Source organism: Chrysemys picta, chromosome 1 (assembly GCF_011386835.1).
Source record: "Chrysemys picta bellii isolate R12L10 chromosome 1, ASM1138683v2, whole genome shotgun sequence".
Taxonomy (NCBI): Eukaryota; Metazoa; Chordata; order Testudines; family Emydidae; genus Chrysemys; species Chrysemys picta.
The window spans coordinates 95,611,569-95,629,498 of record NC_088791.1 but is presented as its reverse complement, the minus strand read 5'-3'; the positions used below and the strand labels follow the sequence as shown (position 1 = coordinate 95,629,498).

At 52.8% G+C, this 17,930-nt stretch overlaps 1 protein-coding gene across 2 annotated transcripts in view; it reads left to right on the top strand.

Moving 5' to 3' along the window:
• The window catches only part of LOC101952438 (cytokine receptor common subunit beta), a 43,745-nt gene extending 28,856 nt beyond the window's left edge, over nucleotides 1-14,889 (top strand). For both annotated transcript variants that reach the window (XM_042843589.2, XM_008179336.4), the window contains 4 exons: nucleotides 7,589-7,688; nucleotides 7,970-8,039; nucleotides 9,715-9,818; nucleotides 11,281-14,889. In XM_042843589.2, coding sequence (XP_042699523.2) covers nucleotides 7,589-7,688; nucleotides 7,970-8,039; nucleotides 9,715-9,818; nucleotides 11,281-12,538 — 1,532 coding nt within the window. In that variant the 3' untranslated portion in view covers nucleotides 12,539-14,889. The remainder of the gene's footprint in view (nucleotides 1-7,588; nucleotides 7,689-7,969; nucleotides 8,040-9,714; nucleotides 9,819-11,280) is intronic.
• Nucleotides 14,890-17,930: the final 3,041 nt, after the last annotated feature.

The following is a 17,930-nucleotide window of genomic DNA, read 5'->3' as shown; positions in this document are numbered from 1 at the left end:
CATCTTGCAGTGTCCAGTTATGCCCGCTGGATGCTGCAAGTTTATATGAGTTTGTCAATTTAACAAAGAAATTGATATGTACCAGGCTTGTTTTCCCAAGGGGAGACTCTGTCATGGTTCAAACCACACACACTGCTTCAGGTAGAATAAACAAACAGATTTATTAACTACAAAGATAAATTTTAAGTGATTATAAGTCAAAGCATAACAAGTCAGATTTGGTCAAATGAAATAAAAGCGAAATGCATTCTAAGCTGATTTTAACACTTTCAATGTACTTAGAAACTTAGATGCTTCTCACCACAGGCTGGCTGGTTGCTCTTCAGCCAGGCTCTCCCCTTTGATCAGTGCTTCAGTTGCTTGATGTGGTGTCTGTAGATGTAGGTGGAAGAGAGAGGAAGAGCATGCCAAATGTCTCTCCCTTTTATCATGTCCTTTCTCCTCTCTTGGCTTTGCCCCCTGCCCCCCCCTCCCCTTTCAGAGTCAGGTGAGCATTACTGAATCTCTCCAACCAAGGAGAGCAATTCCCCTGGTGTGGCCTCATGCACTGTAGCTCCCTTGCTGGACAATGGCTGTTGATGGGTTGTTTGACACCCTGCCCGGGCGCTGGTTACTTTCCTTGCTGTTGCCTCTGGGGAGCTAATATCTGGCTGATTCTCCTAATTTACAGCATGGTTTAGTGACAACCATACTACACAATTATAATAACTTCATATGCATTAATGATATTGTGACAGACCCAGACCAGTGGGGTACAGGAGTCTGGTAGAGGGCAAATATACTGGTCACTGGATGAGTAGTTTTCTGTTCCCTGAGTGACCAGAGCAGGGGCTGCACTAAAGTAATCAGGAACCTGCTAGAACCAGTTAAGGCAGGCAGGCTAATTAGGACACCTGGAGCCAATTAAGAAGAAGCTTCTAGAATCAATTAAGGCAGGCTAATCAGGGCACCTGGGTTTTAAAAAGGAGCTCACTTCAGTTTGTGGTGGGAGTGTGAGGAGCTGGGAGCAAGAGGTGCAAGGGGCTGAGAGTGAGAGGGTGTGCTGTTGGAGGACTGAGGAGCACAAGTGTTATCAGACACCAGGAGGAAGGTCCTGTGGTGAGAATAAGGAAGGTGTTTGGAGGAGGCCATGGGGAAGTAGCCCAGGGAGTTGTAGCTATCATGAAGCTGTTACAGGAGGCACTATAGACAGCTGCAGTCCACAGGGCCCTGGACTGGAACCCGGAGTAGAGGGCGGGCCTGGGTTCCCCCCAAACCTCCCAACTGATCTGGACTGTGGGTTCTCCCAGAGGGGAAGGTCTCTGGGCTGTTCCACAACCCACATGGTGAATCTCTGAGGAAAGAAAATCCACCAATAAGCGCAGGACCCACCAAGATAGAGGAGGAACTTTGTCACACTGGTGCACAGCGCGGCGGAAAAAGGAGGGTGATTTAAACAAAAAACAAAAAAACAAAAAAAAAGGGAGAGGGTTTATTTTTTTTCACCACAATGGATGACGTAGTGCTGGCACTGATACAAGCTACGGTGGCCCAGCAGGAGGCTACCCGTGTCCAGGCAGCCGCCCAACAGGAGGTAAGAACTGGTAAGCCAGGTAAAGACCCTTACAGAGCTGAACCGTGGCCATGATGGGATGCGGCTCATACGGGCCAGCCATTGACTGCAGAAAATGACGTGGGAGGATGATGTAGAAGCATACCTTCTGGCCTTTGAGAGGACAGCCCTACGGGAGGCCTGGCCTCGAGATCAGTGGTCTGGCATCCTTGCCCCAGTCCTGTGTGGGGAGGCCCAGAAGGCCTACCATGATCTGCCTGAAGAGGCTGCGTCAGACTACCCCCCAGCTGAAAGCAGAGATCCTGGCCAGATCTGGGGTAACGATAGCAGTGCGGGCCCAGCAGTATCACGGTTGGAGGTACCAGGAAGACAAAACCCCGCAGTCCCAATTGTATGACCTCATCCATCTCGCACGAAAGTGGTTGCAAACAGAGTCCCGGAGTCCGGAAGAGATACTAGCGGTTCTGGTCATCGACTGATACATGAGGGGACTACCACCAGACCTTCGTGCCTAGGTAAGCCAGAACGAACCCTCCACCTTTCATGAGGTTGTCGCCCTGGTAGAGAGGCGAAGGACAGTGAGGGAGCTGACCCGACCAGTTAAGGAAGAGGCACCCCGGGTTAAACTAGTAGCATCAAGTCCTAAAGTTCGGGTGACTGGGCCACCAGGAGGGCCCAGGTGGAAAAAGAGAGAGGCTGAAGGCCCATCAGAGGCCACAAAGAGTCGGAGCACTGAGGGAGAAGAGGATCGTGATGTTAGACTGCCCAAACCAAGAGACCGGGGAACACCTAGGGCTCCATACAGATGTTATGCCTGCAGGGAGAGGGGACACATAGCTGCACAGTGTCCCAATGCTGAGGAGCTTATGCAGTGTAACCTGGGGAACTGGGCAGATCCATGCTCCCTAATCCACCTTGTGGGGGTCTCATTAACCCCACATATGTATACCAGACCAGTGAAACTAAATGGGGTAGGGACCACGGCACTGGTTGATTCGGGGAGTGCTATCATGCTTATCTCAGGGAAGCTTGTGAAGCGTAGTCAGCTGCTGCAGGCTAAACATACGGCGATAACATGTGTCCATGGGACAGTTAGTTACTACCCCACCATCCCAGTAAAAATCGAGATCCAAGGGAACACTACTGAGGTAGCAGCAGGTGTAGTCCCTAAACTCCCATACCCGGTGCTCATAGGGAGGGACTTCCCAGGGTTTGGAAACTTACTCCCAGTAGGGGGATTGGAGAAAGATGGGGACCCTAAAATTGATGAGGCATCCACAGCAGACTTTCAACCCCCAATCTTCCCTGAAATATCCCCAGATTTGTTCTCCACTCCCAGACAGGGTAGAAAGATGGGAAGCTAAGGCCTTGGGAACCCGAATACTGACCCAAAGCCAGAGAGTTGCTCTTGTAGGTAGGCAGACCCGCGCAGCTGAAGAGGAGGCCATGCAGGAGGGAGAAGCACCTGAGTCTGACCCCCACCCTAATGCTTCTGAACCAGTAGAGGCAACAGAGACTGGACCCCTAGAGAGGAAATTTTGGATGGGACCAGGCACAAGACCCAAGATATGACAACATTAGGAAGGAGGTGACTGAAATAGATGGGGTCCCCGTGGAAGGGAAAACCCAGGGACCAGGACCCTACTTCATAATGAAGAAGGATCTCTTATACCAGGTTGCATCAGTACAGGGGCAGAAGGTACAGCAGATCCTAGTACCTCAGAAACACCAGAACGCTGTATTAAGTCTTGCTCATAGTCATCTTTTGGGGGGTCATTTGGGGGTAGAGAAGACCCTGGCACGAGTCCTACGACGGTTCTTCTGGCCTGGCGTACATGAAGATGTGTGGAGGTACTGTGCCTCCTGCCCGGAGTGTCAGCTGCGCAGTCCCCGTCCCCACTTGAGGGCACCTTTAATACCCCTTCCCATCATAGAGGTCCCCTTCGAGCGAATAGCCATGGACCTAGTGGGACCCCTGGAGAAGACGGCTCGGGGCCACCAATATATACTTGTTGTTTTGGACTATGCTACTCGCTACCCAGAAGCCGTCCCCCCGCGGAACACGGCCTCTAAAACTATAGCCAAAGAGCTGGTGGGGATCTTTGCCCGAATGGGGTTACCAAAGGAGATATTAACCGACCAAGGAACCCCATTTATGTCGAAGCTAATGAAGGACCTCTGTACGCTGCTCCATATACATACCCTGAGAACTTCGGTCTACCATCCACAGACTGATGGGTTGGTAGAAAGGTTTAACCGAACCCTCAAGGCTATGATAAGGAAGGTGGTAAATCGGGATGGGAAGGATTGGGACACCCTACTACCCTACCTTATGTTCGCTATCCGGGAGGTACCACAGGCCTCAACTGGGTTTTCCCCCTTCGAGTTATTATACGGGTGTCACCCCCGTGGCATATTAGATATCGCCAAAGAGATCTGGGAAGAGGAACACAACGAGGGGAGAAATATAATAGAGCATGTAATGCAGATGCGAGACCGGATAGCCCGGGTTACCCCTATTGTACAGGAACATTTGGAGAAGGCACAGGAGGCCTAGCGAACCCATTACAATCGCCAGGCAAAAGTGCGACAGTTCCAACCAGGGGATCGGGTTATGGTGTTGGTACCCACGGCAGAACTCAAGCTTCTGGCCCAATGGCAGGGGCCCTATGAGGTGGTTGAACCCGTGGGGGAAGTAACCTACAAGGTGCGGCAGCCAGGACGCAGAAAACAAGAACAGATTTATCACGTTAACCTTCTGAAACCCTGGCATGCACAAGAGGCATGCACAACGGTCCAAAACCCAGGAAAATAAGCCTTCCAAACAGGTGAGTGTCTCCTGATTTAACACCAGACCAGAAGAATGAGGTGTCTGAGATGATCTTCCGGAACCAAGATGTGTTCTCGACAAAACCGGGTTGAACAACCGAGACATATCACCACATCGTCACGAACCCTGGGGCCAGAGTAACAATGAGGCCCTATCGGGTGCCAGCGGCAAAAAGGGAGGAAATAAAAGCAGAAGTAAAAAAAATGCTGGAGTTGGGGATCATCGAAGAATTCCACAGTCAGTGGTCCAGCCCAATCGTGCTGGTGCCCAAACCTGATGGCACCACAAGATTTTGCAACGACTTCCGGCGACTAAACGAAGTATCCCAGTTCGACGCGTACCCCATACCTCACATAGATTTGCTAGTGGACCGTCTGGGTAATGCCCGGTACTTGACTACTCTAGACTTGACAAAGGGGTACTGGCAGATTCCCCTTGCAGAAGATGCAAAGGAAAAGACTGTGTTCTCTACACCAGAGGGTCTTTTTCAATATACTGTCCTCCCTTTTGGACTACATGGGGCCCCAGCTACCTTCCAGCGCCTCATGGACAAGCTATTATGCCCGCATAACAGTTATGCTGCTGCCTACTTGGACGATGTGATCATTCATACCCCAGACTGGGAAACCCACCTGGAGAAGGTGGAGGCAGTCCTCAATACCTTCAGGCGAGCTGCCCTTAGAGCAAACCCTGCCAAGTGCGCTGTAGGGTTTACAGAGGCCAAATATCTTGGCTACGTTGTGGGAAAAGGTCTGGTAAAACCCCAAGTGAACAAGTTAGAGGCCATCCAAAATTGGCCCCGACCAAGTCGCAGGAAACAAGTCCGGGCGTTCCTAGGTGTGGTGGGGTATTACTGACGATTTATCCCTCACTTTGCCACAAGGGCAAGCCTCCTGACAGACCTAGTGAAAGCCCGTGGGCCTGATCTGGTGAGATGGTCTGACGCAGCAGAGGAAGCATTCACAGACCTACGGACTGCCCTCTGCAATAACCCCGTACTGATAGCCCCTGATTTCACCAAGGAGTTTATCCTGCAGACGGATGCATCGGAAGTAGGGTTGGGGGCCATTCTATCACAGGTGGTCGGGGAGGAGGAACACCCAATTCTATACCTCAGTCAGAAACTCCTTCCAAGGGAACAAAAATATGCAGTGGTGGAAAGAGAATGCCTTGCTGTAAAATGGGCCATGGAAACACCAAGATAGAGGAGGAACTTTGTTACAATATACATATATGGATAGAGAAATGACCTTTCCCCTGATACCTTACAAGGCATGCTTTATACTTCAGATCATGATTATATGAAAATGAGGAATATGGGGGTTACAGCATGCTCCCCAAAGGTATAGAATGTCACAGGAGGGTCACATGACTGTAATCTTCACCACGTTGTATGTCTGCATTGCAGCCTTTGAAGTTTCCAGGTTACTACCTTTAAGAGGAACCAGGCAGACTGGATCCCACTGGTCAGGCTGAAAATGGGGCTGGAGGCCAGTGAGAGAAGTTCATGGATCTAAGTGGAGGGCTGGAGAAGGAAAGGAATGATCCATGTTAGAAGGTAGAAAGGGATCAATCAGTGGAGCTGGTTGAACTGTTCATTCTGAACAACATTTTCATGTCTGTGAAATAAGATGGGCTCTTTGCAACTGATTTTAAGCAAATCTGTCGGAACCTACAGGGGTTTCTCTGGTCATTCAGAGAAACGTTGCTTCATGGGTGTGTTGTTCAGCATTTGGAATTCAGGCTGTGTGATTGGTCACTAGGTATCATGGTGTGTTTCCTGGTCCCTGATTGGCTTCCTGAACATGTACAAATAGGAGAGGTGATTGAATAGGCCTTAATAGTGAATTTCCAGACTCTCAAATGTTTGTGTTTCTTGTACATTTACACTTAACTGCAAGTCTTTTTTTGTTGATATCTGCAATGTTCTTGTAAGGAACTTCACCTGGACGTTACTGATCTGTTCTCAGAGGGTTGGTCTACACTAAAGCTTTAAGTCGATCTCAGTTACATTACTTCAGTTACATAAATTATGTAAATTACGTAACTGAAATTGATGAAACTTAGGTCAGCTTACAGGAGTGTCTACACCATAGAATTATAGGACTGGAAGGGACCTCAAGAGATCATCTGTTCCGGTCCCCTGCACTCATGCAGGACTAAGTATTATCTAGACCATTCCTGATAGGTGTTTGTCTAACATGCTCTTAAATATCTCCAATGATGGAGATTCCACACTCTCCCTCAGCAATTTATTCCAGTGCTTAACCTGTGCTTCCTAACCTGACAGTTAGGAAGTTTTTCCTAATGTCCAACCTAAACCACCCTTCCTGCAATTAAAGCCCATTGCTTCTTGTCCTATCCTCAGAGGTTAAGAAGAATAATTCTTCTTCCGCCTCCTTGTAACAACCTTTTATGTACTTGAAAACTGTTTTCATGTCCCCTCTCAGTCTTCTCTTTTCCAGACTAAACAAATCCAATTTTTTCAATATTCCCTCATAGCATGTTTTCTAGACCATTAATCATTTTTGTTGCTCTTCTCTGGACTTTCTCCAATTTGTTCACATCTTTCCTAAAATGCGAAGTAGAGCAGAAGAATTACGTCTCTAGTCTTGCTTACAACACTCCTGCTAATACATCCCAGAATGATGTTTGCTTTTTTTTTTTTTGCAACACTGTTCACTCATTTAGCTTGTGGTCCACTATGACCCCCAGATGCCCATGCTGTGTCGACAGGAGACACTCTCCAACTGACTTACCGTCTGCCTCCCAGGAAGGCGGCGTATAGATGTCGACGGGAGAATGCTTTCCCATCGACTTAGCAGATCTTTACCAGACCCACTAAATCTACACCTCTACACTGATCGCAACAATGCTGATTTAGCCAAGAGTATAGACAAGCCCTCAGCCTGAACTTCGCTTTAACAAAGTTCTTTGCTCTGGGAATTTCTTTAGGTTTTTTTTTAAATAGCCCTAACATGAGACTGGGGAGAACAGGGGCTTGAGGATCACATCCCCTTTAGAACTGGGTGAATATTCCATGGTTTAACAGACCTGTCAGTTAGGACACGTGACTTGATAGGCAACCTACATTTTCCTGACCTCAGTATCATCCCTCCAGAGCATCCAGAACATAAGGTTCGCTATAGAATGAAGCTATTTTCTGTTGCTGTCTCTTTATCTCTCTCTCTCTCTCTCTCATTTAGCTGCCTCAGCCGGGTCACAACTGATTCTCCCATTGCTGGTCCCAGTCTTCACCATCATGCTGATAGCATTTGTCTGGTGTGGTTATAGATGCCTACTCAGGTAAGTCTGCACTGGGAGTTGGAGATCCGCCAGACACATTGGTCGAGTGAGTGCAGGGAGGTGCTGCATGTGTACACCCCTATCCTTGAACTAGGGCTTAGTTGAGCTGGAGATATGCCTGGGGTGCAGTGCAGAGCTCTCTCCGTGTCGGACAGCAGGTTGAATGTAGGGCCATGGAGTTTCAGGACCTCTGGGTTGACAAGGGGGCCCAGAGTAAGGCTGTGTGTCAGGTGTAGCCTCCCCACAAGAGAAGTGACCCTGCAAACTCTGTCTTCTTACAGCAAGAAGAAAAAATGGGAGGAAAAGATTCCAAATCCTGGCAGGAGTCAGCTGCTCCAGAGCTACTTCCAGGTAAGAGAGAACTGAGCTTTCCCCTACTACACTTTGGCCTACTCCAGCTGTAAGAGTATCCCGGCCCTCCGGTCAGATGACTTGACAGAGTCCTCCCCTTCTGGCCAACCGAGTTCTTTATCAAGTCCAATAGAACTGTAAACAAAACAAAACCCTCAGCCTGGCTGGGCTCAGCTGGCCACCTCGGCCTCACAGGCCTGCCTCCACTACAGCTTATCCCCACAGCTTGTCTCCAGGTCCTGTGCTTTCAATAGCACCGCTGTCCAGGGGCTGGCACACTCCTTCCCTCGCTCAGGGGCTCAGGCAGGTTAGTGCTTTTCAGGGTCCCTGTCTCCTGTCAGGCTTCCCACTCACCCCCGGAGTAGCCTGTCTGCTCTGCTCTGCCTCCTCCCTCTCAGGCTACTTCCCACCTCCTCTCCCGTGGGTCTCCTTCCTCCCACTAGCCTCACTCAGCTCTTTATGGCCACAAGCCCTTCTCTTCCCCACCTGGGCTTTATTTCTAATTAGGCCCGGCCCATCCTCCAGGTTCAAGCAGGCAGGTTAATTGCCCTCTCAAGCCTTTACCCTTTCACGGCACATGTGGGGTAAATACCCCATTACATTGTCTGAGGACACTGCCCATCGGTGCATCGGAGAAGCCCAGGAGATAGCAGTATTTTTGTCACTGTGTTTTACTTTATGCTTGTGAGCGCCCCCTCTCTGGCCGATACATGATGGTAATTATTCAGCTTTGAACAGGGCAGCACCCACCTATCGCGGGTGCCCCCTTCCTGGTTGGGTGTGACCCTGCTTTCTTTTCAGTTCTTACAATGGCGTGGTACCTGCCTCTCAAGAGCACCCCCTACCCCCGGCTGAGTCACACGCACTGTCCCCACTTCGAGGGTATACAGTCTCTAGTTCTTGCTCATAGCCCTGGTATGGGGCTGTAGAACCAAGGCTTCCCCCCAGTGGCACTACCTTCTTTAACAGCCCCAAAGGGGCCCATCTCGATACCCTTGGTTAATGTCTTTTTGGCAGCTCTCCCTGGGCTTAATCTTCAACCAGACCAGCAGGGCTTCTCATGATACCCTCGCCGGGTCTGGTTAGATTCTGGGCTCAGTCTGCCCGCACCGAGCTGCCCATGGTCCTGCTGCTCTTCCTGCCTAGGGTGACCAGATGTCCCGATTTTATAGGGACAGTCCTGATTTGGGGGTCTTTTTCTTCTATATGCTCCTATTACCCCCCTACCCCTGTCCCAATTTCTCACACTTGTGGTCTGGTCACCCTATTCCTGCCAGCCAGGCACCCACTTCTCCCTCTTCAAGCTCCTGGCAGCAACTGACTGCTCTGCCCCTGCTGCTTCCTTTTATATGGCCCTTGTGCCCCCTGACTGGTCACTCCAGCAGCCCCTCTGATTAGCTGCTCCCCTGCAGCCACTCTAGACTGCCTGGAGGACTTCTCCTCTGCTCTTTTTTGGGGGGTGGTGAGGCAGGGCCATGAGGCCTCCAGCAGGGAGTCTCCAGACCTACTCCCCCTCATCAAACCGCCAGTCCCCAGGAGCAATGTTGCCCCCAGGAGGGGTTAAAGTGCTACCACACACTGTGGTATCTCCACTATGGGGCTTCTGGCTTCCCACTGACCTCAGGGAATCAACCTCTGTGTGCCAGGAGTGCTATCTGCCCTTCTCTCTTTTCAGAAAATACCGCTCGGGATTCCGCTGTCGAGCAGCCAGCTGGACTTTGGCAAGCAGAGCCCTTCCGAGAAGACGGACCTGGCCAGCTTCATCCAAGTGCTGGATGGGTGAGTGGTCGGTGCACTGCTCAGTGGTGATACTCTCCGAGACGTTACTCGGTGATGGTGGCATCTCAGTTCCTGTGGGTGGCTGATCTCATCAGGCAGGGGTGGCAAATGTAACTGGTGTGAATGATAAACCTTGGCACATCCTCCACATGCACATCTGGAAATGTCAGTGGATGGACTTGCAGCCCCTGGTCTCCCTGGAAACACCAGTCCCAAACCCTGAGCCCTTCCTCCCTGATCTCTCCTTCTGGAAATGGGCTTGCCTCAATGCCCTTGATTTCCCAATCAGGAAATGGAGGTGGATAAGCACCCCCAGCACACCGATATACACACGCCCCCTCGCGCACACGCCCTGTCTTCCTGTCACCGGGAAGTGAGGCCCTCACCACCCTTGGGGCTGATTCTGGCTCTGGCAGCATACAAGAGCCAGCAGGAGCTGCAATAGGCCAGAGGATAATTCATCCAATGCAGAAGTGTGGGGCCAATGTAAGAAGCCCAAGACTGCCCTCCTCACTGCTCCTGGTGTAGGGAGGTTGTCTGAGGCAGGGTACCCATCATGCTCTATGCTGTGAGGGATTCTGGGTTAAGAAGAGTAGCCTGAGGAAGGCTGTATTCAATTAGAATAGCCTGAGTCCCAACTTGGAGACACTTATAGCTGTACCTCTTCTCCCAGGGCTTAGAGGGCTGCAGCCAGGTATCCTCTCCCCTTCCAGGCTGGGGGCAAGAGCTCTTCACCCTCCTTGAGTCGCCCCTGGCCACCCCAGCCCCTGGCTGCCAGCACAAGCCCCGAGCTCCAGGCCAGCGGAAGGAGCTGAGCCCCTGCCAGCTTCAGGGGAGACGGGGAGCAAGGGCACGGCCTCAGGGTGGAGCATGGGCGAGACCACAGCCTGGGTTAGGGGAGGCTTAATCTCCCCTGGCCTTTGATACCCACCGCCCATGGGTGGGTGTCCCGCCATCACTGGTCACGTTTGGAAAGCGCAGGCCATTATTTGTATTTGTTTGAACCCCCATCTCTCCTTGCCTGCCCCCTCCCTTTCGCTAGCTTCTACCTCAGTGGCTGTAAGCTCCTTGGGGCAGTGGCCATGTCTTTTTACAATCTCTGCCAAGTGCCAGGCAAAGGGCTGGTGCTATATAATGTGGGTGGTGGTGATCACAGTCTCTGTAGGGTGATGTGCTGCTTGGGCTCCCTAGGCTCCAGAAACACAGAAACTGCCAGACTGGGTCCAGCCAATGGTCCATCTAGTCCAGTATCTTGCCAGGAACAGAAGCCGGTGCCAGCTGCTTCAGAGGAAAGCACAAGAAACTCTGCCATAGGCAGTTATGCGATAATCTGCCCCAAAGGAAAGATTCTTTCTAACCCCCAGAAGACCTTTCTCCTAGGGGCCCTCAGCTCCACTCCCTGTCTGTATGTGATGTTCTCTGCAGGGTGACATCTCTGATTCCTCTTGTTTCCCCCTTGCAGACCGATGAAAGTTAGTTCAGCAGAGCTCCCTGCAGCCGTGGCCGATAGGAGGATGTGCGTCCTTGGTGCACTGGACCCAGAGAACCCATATCAGACTCTTGAAATGACAACTCCAGCTCCACATCCTGCAGCCCCGGCTGGCTGCCATTCAAGTCAGGGCACCAGTCAGTCCTTGTCACCAGCCACGCTCCCCTGGTGGAGCAGTGCTAAGGTCACTGCTTCTCAGGCACCCATGTCCTGCTTTGACTTTAATGGTCCATACTTGAACCTCCCCCATGGGTGCTCTCTGCCTGACATTCGTCAGGACCGTGAAACTGCCCCACTGGGAACCAGGGGGAAGCTAGCGTCCCTGGAGTATGTGTCCCTACCCCAGGGGGCCTCTTCCCAGACCCTGCTGGTGGGGGAGGAGAGAGGAGCAGGTCAGCTCCATCCCGTCTCGCTTCCTGCTCAGAAAGAGATGAAGCAGCCCCTTGCTGGAAGGCAAGAAGGGTCACAAGGCCAGCCAGCAGGTGAGGAAGTGGCACAAGGGGACACCGAAGGTCAAAAGTCACAGATTGCTGCCATCTTAAACAACTCCTGTCAGAAATGGCCAGTGGGATACGTCACCACGGAAGATCTGTCATTGATGTCAGCAAGAGATTCTGCCCATCTGTCCCCTGCACTGGCCCCGCCGGAGGGAATGCTCACTGCTGTTGCCATGTTGTCATCCAACCCACAACTGTCCCATGCCACGGAGGGCCCCCCTAGCCCTGAGTTGGGCCCTGAAAAACCTGGTGTCACAGTCCCAGTTCCGTCTCCAGCATCAGCCAATCTCTCTGGATTTGAGAGCTATGTTATGTTCCCCAAGGCACTCTATGGTACCCCAGAACCCATCAGTTTTTCCCCACCCATTCTCTCAGAGGGGGTTGATTTTGCTAAAGCAGAGCCTGGGCAAGAGGACAATGTGGTCATGTTCAACCCCGACGGCACCGGGCCAGTTTTTCTACGTCAGGTGGGGGAATACTGCTTCTTTCCTGGCCTCAAACCTGGTGAGAAGACCCCCGTGGGTGAGAAAGACCCCCTGGCTGATCAGACATCAGAAGCCAGACAGGCATTTGGAAAGCCGCCCTCTGATGGAGGATCTGTCAATGGCAAGCAAGAGCCTGCACTTCACATGCAGGCCATTCAGCTCTTCAAAACCCTGAAGTGTGACGATTACTTTGTGTTGCCTCCGTGGGCAGGACAGGAACCAGCTGTCAGGGCCAAGGAACTGTGCTAGCGCTGTGAGAGGACTGGTGAGGGCAAGAGAGCAGGTGAATGGATGAAAAGTCCCCCACTCGAAGCATGTTGCCTCTTCTTGTCATCACTGTTTCCCGTCCCGAACCCAGGCAGGAAAAACACAAAGGGCAATTCTTCTTCCCAGCCCTCCTTCTTCCAAAGTGGGTGGCAGACGGCAATCAGCACAGGGCCGGCTCTGGCTTTTTGGCCGCCCCAAGCAAAAAAAAAAACGGGGCGGCCAGAACAGCAAAGCAAAAAAAAAAAAAAAAACCTGCAGCGCAGCCAGAGCGCGGGTGCAGGAGGATCAGCTGGGGGGGGCGGGGGAGGGAGCGGGCGGGAGAGAGAGAGAAGGGGGCGGCCAGGGCTACAGCAGGGGCGCTGCCACACGGCCCCTCCCGCTGCGCCGCCTCCTGCCACCGGCCGCGAGGGCTCCGCTCCAGTCGGCGGGGAGGGAAGGAAGAGGACTGCCCTGCAGGGCGCTTTGGTTCTCTGCACCGCTGCCCCCTACAGGGCGCCGGAGCGGAACGAGAACAAAAAAACAAAACAAAAAAAAGCGGCCGTGCCGCCCTAGGATTGGGCGGAATGCTGCCTCCAACAATCTGCCGCCCCAAGCACCAGCTTGCTCAGCTGGTGCCTGGAGCCGGACCTGAATCAGAACATGTCCTCCTCAGCGGTATCAGTGTACTTGGCTAGAGAAACCAGGAAACCTATCCCCATTGGAGAGATCTGCTCATTACACGGAGCTCTAGTCCTCCTGCCATTATCATGTTAGTCTTGCCATGCTTCTGCTGCTATGTAATGTTGAGTTCAACACAAACTTCACGGCATGAAGGATCAAATGTCATGTCATGAATAAGATTCTGGTGCAAGCACCTGGAATGAAATACCTCGCATTCTGAAAACAGATCTAGGTTATTTAGAGAGATAATACTCATCCAGAAGAATTGGTGTTGGAAGGATGTAGATACCAAGGAGGGATTGGAATTGTTAAGGATGGGACAAGGTGGGTCGGAGTAAAGGGGTGAAACAGCAATGGGGAAACTTGGCTGCAGCTGAAGAAACCTTTCCTACCTGTGACTCTATCCTGCAGAATAATGTCTCAAGGGAGGTGGTGGAAGCCCCATCACCAGGACACATAAAACCAGACTGGACAAAGACAGGGAGGATATATATTATTGCAGGGAAAACTGGAGTTGGGGCAGGGGAAAGGTTGTGGGGGTAGACAAACTATGGTCTAATGGATCTCTGTCTCTAATTGCTCAAATACTATGACATGCTGGATTCCCAGTACACTGGCTGTTTGTAGAAGAGGGTAGCAGCTAGCTAGCTGCTTTGGTGAGTGTTAACGGTGCCAGGGAAAGAGAACTCAGTTCTTTCCTGTTCATTTCAGCAAGGGAAAAACATTGGCTCAGAACTGCCACCTAGTGATCAGATCTAGCAAAATCATCTCTCTCAATCCATGGGTCAGCTCTGTTACTGATTGAGTTGGATGTGTCACCTACCAGGTAGGATGTTTGAGTCTGACTTTTGTGTATTTGTGTGACATGGCTGATAAGGGGAGTGTAATGGGGTGGCTGCCCCACTCCAAAGTAAAAGGGATTAAGAGCAGCTGAGGGAGGCTGGTGAGGTAGTTGGCCCCAGGTGTGGCAGGCTTAATCAGGCCACAGCTGGCCCTGATAAGAGGATGGGAGGCCAGGAGCTACAGAGGAGTCTCACTCTAGTCTTGGAGTGGGAAGGGCTAGTTGCCTGGGAGTAAGGTACCTGGAGTAGAGCAGTGCTGGGGAAGGGCAAAGGGAGCTCCAGCTTAGTAAACCTGCAGGCCTTGGGGAAGGCCTAGAAAGATACTGGGGCTACAGAGGTGCAGCCTGGGAATAGGCCGAGGCAGCTGGTCCTAACCCCTTGAAGAGTGGCCGTTACAGACTGCAGTTTGCCCCAGTGAGCGGGGGCTAGATGATGGCTGGCAGTAGCCACTGAGGCAAGGTGGGCTTAGAGGGTTGGGGGTTCCCCTGGGGAGGGGAGACCCAGTGTGGGAGTACTGCTGGGGTAGAACCCTTGAGGTAAAGGGCACTGGGGTCCAGGAGGGACACGGAGACAGCTGCAGGTGAGACACTGGCCTACAGAGGGCACGCTGTGTGCTGGAAAAGAGCTAATTCCCAGATGACCAACAGGAGGCACCGCTGCAGTGAGTCTCAATCCGCTACAAGGAGAAAAGGGCAGTTCTGGGAGTATGTTTCTGTTTTTCCTGCTATGTAAATTGGATGCTGCCAAGCCTGCGTTGTTCAGTGTAATTCTTCTTTTGGATAACTTAAATTCTGAGAAACTCATTTGTTTTTAAACTTTAAGATATGTGAATAGTGAATTCATTGCTCTTGAAAGCAAGGGGCTGACAGCACTGCCTCAGGCTGACCAAGCGTTCCCAGCCCAACTCATTCCTGACTTGTTACACACCTTGTTAATCCAGCCCTGAACCTTTCATGAATGGAGAAGGCCACATTTGCCAGTCTGTGCTGTGGTTTTTTTAATGTCTTTATGTAGGCACTAGAATGAAACCATAAAACCCCCATGTATTAACTCTGCCCCTGCACCCAGATGCCCGGATGTGTATCAACTTGCTGTGTCCCTGGGCTGCCCTGTTTTCTGTATCCCAGATAATCTCTGTAGGCCTGTGGGAGCCCTGTTGGCCTGGGCACTGTACACATGCACAGGGTGACACAATCCCAGCTCCGAAGTACTTACAATTACAATGTAATTTAAGGCAAGACTCTACAAGTGTGAGACTAACCGGAGGAAGGATAAGGCCAATACAGGTAGTAATATAAGCAAGCAGTTACACAGGGTTACCATACATCCGATTTTTCCCGGACATGTCCGGCTTTTTGGTAATCAAACCCCCGTCCAGGGGGAATTTCCAAAAAGCCGAACATGTCCGGGAAAAATACTCCCTGGCTTACCTTAGAGCGGGCGCCGGGGGCTGCTATGCTCCCTGACTCCTGGGCTCTGTAAGTGCCGAGCTGCCCGAGCGCTACCGGCTTGGGGCGACCCCCATGCCTCTGGACCCTGCACCCCCGGTTGGGCACTTCCCCTCCCGGGCTCCGGGGGCGCAGGGTCCAGAGGCATGGGGGCTGCCCGAAGCCAATAGTGCTCGGGCAGCTCGGGGCTTACAGAGCCCAGGAGTTCAGGGAGCACAGCAGCCGCCGGAGCCCGGGAGGGGAAGTGCCCGGCTGGGGGCGCAGGGTCCGGAGGCACGGGGGCTGCCCGAAGCCCAAGCGCTACCGGCTTCACGGTTTGCCGGGCAGCCTCCAGACCCTGCGCCCCCAGCTGGGTGCTTCCCCTCCCAGGCTCCAGCTGCGCTGGGGAAGCGCCGTCCGGGGGCGCAGGGTCTGGAGGCTGCCCGGCAAACCGTGAAGCTGGTAGCACTCGGGCAGCCCTTTCCGCGTGGCTGGGAGGGAGGAGGGGGAACGCAGGGCGCTCAGGGGAGGGGGCGGGTACTTTGGGTGAGGGGGCGGAGTTGGGGCGGGGCCGGGGTTGGGAAAGGGGCAGGGCCAGGGCCTGGGCCCCGTGGAGTGTCCTCTTTTTTTATTTTTTAAATATGGTAACCCTAAATTACATAGGCCAGTGGTGGGCATAACTAATCATTGGACCCTTTCCTTATTTATATGAATAAATAATTATCAGCCATTCTCACTGACTCACTACCTGGCTCTCAGGTGTGAGCAATTTCCTGTAAGCTGCATAGGAGAAATTGGTTATCCAAAACTCATGGCCTCGACCAAACAGGAATGCACTGCCTCTGTTTGCATAAAGCACAGGGCAGCGGCCTCGGCTGGCAGCAGACTCCGTTCTGATCAGGGCAGATGCTTGTCTGAGATTCTGTTTTCGCCATGCTTGCTCATGTTGTGTGGCGCTGTACCCAATGTGCTATTCTAAGGCTCACGAGTGGCAGGATTCGGCGCTGAGGTTTTACAATCAGAATGCTGGAGCAGCAGCACGGGCTCCACCACTAACTTGCTGGGTGCCTTGAGGGCTGCACTTAATTGGCACATGTAGCCTCCTTCTGCATCAGCCCAGGCATGCAGTGTGCAGAGTGATGTCCTAGGGTGCTTTGCTACTTGTCTGGAGATAGCGTGCTGAGGCCTGTGCACTCCATGCTGAAGCAGGAGGAAGCCCAGTAGGAGATCTCTGTGACCGGCATTTTGGCCCCCATTTTTAGTCAGTGAGCAATTCTTTCTCCCCCACACCATGTACCTTGGAACAGCAGAACCTGTCATGGTTAATTATTGAGGGTGGGAGATAATCCTCCCATAGTTACCGCTGGTTACATTTTAACCTCGTCTATTTGCCAACCTCTGGCATTCCACTGCAGTCAGCATGCTCTGACCAAATCCCAGTGACAGATAGTGGGGAAACAGCCCTAATTTGTGCCCAGAATCAGTTCACATCTGTGTAGGGTTACCATATTTCAGCAAGCAAAAAAGAGGATGGGAGGAGGCCTGCCCTAGCCCCGCCCCTGCCCCTCCCACTTCCCGCCCTCCTCAGAACCACCAACCCTCCCTCTGTTCCTTTTCCCCTGACTGCCCCCTCCTGGGACCCCTGCCCCTAACTGCCCCCCAGGACTCCACCCCCTACCTAAGCCTCCCCGCCTCTTGTCCCCTGACTGCCCCCTCCTGATACCCTCCTCCCATCCTAACTGGCCACCTAGGACCCTACCCCCTACCTGTACCCTGATTGCCCCAATCCCTATCCACACCCCCACCCCCAGACAGACCCCTGGGACTCCCACGCCCCATCCAACCACTCCCCACTCCCTGACAGCCCCCCCAGAACTCCCGACCCATCTAAACCCCTCTGCTCCCTGTCCCCTGACAGCTCCGATCCCTCTCCCCACCCCTGTCCCCTGACAGCCCCCCCCAGAACTCCCCCCCTCGCTCCTTGTCCCCTGACTGGCCCCTCCTGGGACCCCTGCTCCTAACTGCCCTCCAGAACCCCACCCCCTACCTAAGCCTCCCTGTTCCTTGTCCCCTAACTGCCCCCTCCTAAGACGCCCCCCAAATGTCCCCCAGGACCCTACCCCTACCTGTACCCTGACTGCCCAAAACCTTATCCCCCCCCCCCAAAAAAAGCCCCCCCAAACTCCCGACCCCCCCGTCTCTTGACTGCCCCCTCCAAAATCTTTCTGCCCCCTGGCCCCCTTACTCTGCCGCTCAGAACATGGTGTTGGGCTCTGTGCGGAGCCGGACATGTGGCTGCGCTCCCCAGCGCAACACACAACCCGGTCCCTGCCCCTGCACAGTGCTGCCGGAGCGGGGCACTGGGCTGCAGGGGAGGAGGAGCTGCTGAGGCCGATGCAAATGGCCCGTCAGGCCGGCCGGCTCAGAATGCAGGGAGGGAGGGAG